This window comes from Helianthus annuus, unplaced genomic scaffold (assembly GCF_002127325.2).
Source record: "Helianthus annuus cultivar XRQ/B unplaced genomic scaffold, HanXRQr2.0-SUNRISE HanXRQChr00c084, whole genome shotgun sequence".
NCBI classification, from domain to species: Eukaryota; Viridiplantae; Streptophyta; class Magnoliopsida; order Asterales; family Asteraceae; genus Helianthus; species Helianthus annuus.
The window spans coordinates 13,945-18,876 of NW_023395600.1; the positions used below are offsets into that span (position 1 = coordinate 13,945).

General features: G+C 34.2%; 1 protein-coding gene across 1 annotated transcript; it reads right to left on the reverse strand.

The window, feature by feature from the left end:
* Window positions 1-305: 305 nt before the first annotated feature.
* On the reverse strand, window positions 306-1,198 carry LOC110910839 (E3 ubiquitin-protein ligase RHA2B). Its single transcript, XM_022155422.2, has one exon. The coding sequence runs from the start codon at window positions 1,123-1,125 to the stop codon at window positions 619-621; it is 507 nt and encodes a 168-aa protein (XP_022011114.1). The 5' UTR covers window positions 1,126-1,198; the 3' UTR covers window positions 306-618.
* Window positions 1,199-4,932: the final 3,734 nt, after the last annotated feature.

Genomic DNA, 4,932 nt, shown 5'->3' on the forward strand with positions numbered 1-4,932 from the left:
GCTCCAAAAAACGCCTTCACGTCATCCCTGCTTGGGCTTCGCCCCTGTCACAACCAAAAACACTCCCTCACACCTTCCCGTTTCACATTATCCGTTTTTTCTTTAATATATTAAAAAAAAACATCTTTCCTCTCGCTACACATGAGCTAGAAAAAGTCCCAAAAAAATGTGCACAAGTGCAAATATAATTTGGGACAAATAGATAACCACCAAAAAGATATCTATTATGAAATATGATTATGATGTAACAAGCATTCAAATAAGGTAGTTAGGCAGCCAACATCAATCAATTTTCAACACATGGACACACTAAACAACCATTTATTTTGAAACACCAAGATGATAAAGTTGGTTGGGTATATTCTCATTACTATAATTCACCATAATCCAACCCTTTAAAAAAGGGATTCCCATCTTAACATAATCTAATCAAGTTTAACTTTTACCAATTTACAACAACGGAACCAGAGAGGGTCAAGAGGGCCCGCCGATCCTACTCAATAAATTTTTTTGTTGAATATCATATATAAACTTTTAAAACGAACATGAGTTGTGACTTTTGACCGTCTAGTTGTAACGGCCCTAGGACTAAAAAGTAATGGTTCCACCACTGGTGATTCACATAAACCGACGCATATAATTACCGTGCAAAGACGTCAACAACAAAATAAGCTCCTCATCGCTACCCCCGTAGAACTCACGGCGGCGGCGATGCGGCTCAACTTGCCGCCGCTGACTGTACCTAACCACAACCGCCTCCGGCAACACCAACCTCCGGCAAATCGGACACGTGGCCCTATCCTGTTCCAGCCACTTGTCCACACACCCCTTGTGAAACACGTGGCGGCATTTTAACCTCCTAATCTCATCACCATCTTCCAACACCGACAAACAAACCGAACACTCTTTGCTCTCTCCTCCAACAACTACCTTGTACCTGCCACATGGGTTTTTGTCTTCGATCAGTTTAAGGTACTGTGCGGTGGTGATTGGGTGGTCTTCGGCGGAGTAACCGATGGTTCCGGCGACTGATCGGAATAATATTATGAGCTCGAGTACGAGGACGGTGAAGAATATTAGGAGGAGAGTGTACACGTGGGCAATGAATCTGGAGAGTGCCCCCATGTTTGTATGTTTGGATTTGCAGAGGATTAAAGGGGATGTTGGGGATGAATGGTTTGTGTGTTTTGTAAGTAGATATTTTATGGTTTTATTTTTGTTGTTGTCACAATGTGGTCCAATTTGTTGTACCAACAAAGTAATTAACGTGTTATGGTCCCAAATTTGAGGGCCTATAGGGTTAAATTGTAACTAAAGGAATTTTGATTTATTACTACAAGATTTGTATTATTGTTATATCCAAGTGAAGGTTAAAGGGTGGTAGGTTACGTGACAGCCTTTTTGTTGGTTTCGGTTTGATTCATTACATTATCGTTGTAATACGATCAGTTGGTATACTGTTCGATACATGTGTTTTACGTCGATCGAAATTTATAAAATATGAATACCGATATTAATGTTGTTCGGACAACATCGGTTTGGTTTGTCACAGTACCGGTACGGAACCGACACTCGTTATAGCTTATAATGCCAAAAAATACTTTGTTACGAATGTAACTTTGTTTTTAACGAAATTTATATCGGAGAGTCAAGGAAACTATAAAAACAAAAACCGGTATTGCCACCAATGTTGATCAAACAATATAGGTTCGGTTCCTCATTTGTAAAAGTACACAGATACATAGCCCAGTTAATTACATCGATATTTTAAAATCAAGAGGTCTCGAGTTTGATCTCCATAGACAACTAATTTTTGTTTTGCTCAAAAATAAAGGAATCAAACAGGTCAAAAAAGCAAGTCTAGATTTGCTTTCATTCCTTTTATATGTTAATGAACCACATATACAAAAACAAACTTAAAACGGAAGAGAGATACTTAGCATCCATCCTATGTGTAAGATAGCAACATAACACCGTTAAACATTCTTTTCTTTAATATAGTATACAAGGCTAACAGGTGTGGAGTGTCGCCCCATCTTCACATTAGCCAATAGCGTTTTGAACATCGGGATACCAAAGGAGGTATTGTGTATGTAATCACGAGTGCTAAAGGGTTATAGTTGTGGACCCATTTTTTTGCCTTGTTAAACCAATCAAATTCATCCAAATGGAGGGGCCGCCAAGGGAGTTGGCTCCACAACATATAGCCTAACAATACTAGGTTTGTTGTCTATGTATCAACATGGGTTTTGAATATCATAATATATAAAACTAATATCTTTGTTAATATAGGTTTTAAATGAAATTACATACAATATTAAATAAAAAAGTTACAATACTAATTAGAATTAAAATTTGTAAATCTAAAATATTAAATAATTCATAAATCTCTAAATATTTCTTTTTATACAATGTTTGTTGTTTAGCTTGATAAAAAGAACGAAAAACTTCAATATTGTTAAGAAAGAACCGTGTGTATGTACAATAAAATGAGCCTAATTCAATTTTTTTTTTTTGTTCACAATAAGGTTCCATTAAACTGAATGCAATCTTTTTGTTACCTATTGCAACACTTTTTTCAAATGCAATCTTTTTCAAAATGCAACTCTTTAGAAATATGTAATAAAAAGGTTGCATTAGGCCACCTGATATACTCTAACATCCATAGGTGTTAATCCTAATTGACATTCGTTAACATCTGTTAAACCGTTCCTGAAGGGTGTTAAGAGGCATTAAAAGCTTCATATGTTAAGAAGTTAACTAGGAGAGAGAGGAAAAGAATCAAGCATTGCAAAATTTGCACACACACACACACCAACAAGCTATATTTATTTATTTTAATTTTAAGGGGCGTTAATGGGGTTAAACCATTTCTTTGGTGTGCGGTGAAGTGAAAAAGGGTCAAGTAGGTGATGTGATGCCTACGTGTAGCTAAGGGGCGTGAAAGTATACCTTATAGCCTTAGATCTAATGCAACTTCATCTTATGCAACTTTAATATAATATAAAATGTTGTATTAGTCTATTTTTTAGCATTCGAAATGAATCAAGTTACTATTTATAATGGGTTGAAAAACTTGATTAGAAGGAAGGAGATGATAATATAAATAAAGATTAAAATATAGAAATTAATTAGTTTAAATACTTTTTTTTGAACGGCCAACAGAATCAATTTCGAGTACTCTCGGGGTATCCACTAGACCAAACGTAGAACTCCGAGAGTAATTCGAGTCCATGACCAATTCCAGGGAAAACCCGATAACCCACCCGCCCGTAAGCATGACGGTGAAATTACCAGTAAAACCCGTTTGGCTTAAAGATCGAACCCAGGTTTCTCCGGGTCTCCTATCATTGCCTACTAATGCCTCACTCTGCATCAAGTAAGAGTTCAACTTTCATCTCTAAAAAGAAATGCAAGAATTCATCACTTGATCTACACATCATTGCCTTAGTTTAAATACTATTATGCCAAGTTATATGAGTTGAAAACGTGGTTTCCCCAAAGTCAAAAGATTTATTTTAAGTTCTTTAAATGTTTTAAATAAGGTAATAACTAATTCATATTAATTAAATCATTTGAAGATAGTAAAACATTTCAACTTTCAATTTTGTTGAATATAGAAATGATGGTATAAAAAATATTATAGTAAGTTTAATATGAGAGTAAAGTACACGAATGTTATTTTGGTTTACTAAAATTTTGAATTTAGTTCTTAACTTTTCAAAAGTATATAGATGGTTTATGTGGTTCACATTTTGTAACACATTTAGTCCCCAACGAATAAATTTAAAGGTTCTAGCACGTTTAAATTAGGGACTAAATGCGTTACAAAGTGCAAACTACAGGGATCATCTATGTACTTTTGGAAAAAGTTGGAGACTAAAACCGTTAAAATGCAAACCACAGAGACCATTTGTATACTTTTGAAAAACTACAGACTAAATCCAAAGTTTTGATAAACCACATAGACCATCCGTATTCTTTACTCTTAATATGAGGATAACTAAGTCAAGTCAAGGGATAGCATGCGTGTAAACTTCAATCGTTTTAGAGACAACCACCATATTGTCATGGGTGGTGGCTGCACACCAGCCATATTGTCATGTATGTGTAAGGTATATGGGTGGTCCATATGATTAATCAAAATTTTGAATTTAGTTCCTAGTTTCTCAAAAGTACACGAATGATTCATGTGGTTTGCACTTTATAACATATTTAGTCCTCAACGTTTGTCAAAAGTACACAAAAAGTTCATGTGGTTTGCACTTTCTAACGCATTTAGTCCCCAACATTTAGTGACTAAATGTGTTACAAAATGCATACTACATGGACCATCCATGTATTTAAAAAAAAAGTTGTGTATTAAATGTGTTACAAGGTATAAACCACAAGGACCATACACAATCTTTAAAAAAATTAAGGACTAAATCCAAAATTTTAGTACTTTACTTTTATTTTTATTTATTAAATAGGAGATTAAATGAAAGCTTATTTAGATAGGATAAAGCTATGCTACATTGCTACGATATATAATAGATTTTGATGAATATGAAAGCTTATTTAGATAGGATAAAGCTATGCTACATTGCTACGATATATAATAGATTTTGATGAAAGTTTATTTAGCTAGAATAACGCTATGCTACATTGCTTTTGTCATTATAGCAATATAAATGTTTTCCTATCTATGAACCATGTTTTTTTGCCTAATATTGTTGAATAAAACTAATTAGTGGACGTCATTATACTAAATGAATATAGAATTACAAAGGGTAGGAACTTTGAAATTATTAAGCATTTGGTGGTAAGAGTGTTCATCGAATCGAATAACGAATTTTTCGAATCGAATTTTTTGAATTTTTAAATTTTTTACATGAATTCGTATTCGAGTCGATTAGCATTTGAAACTCGAATTCGATTTAATTCAAGTTC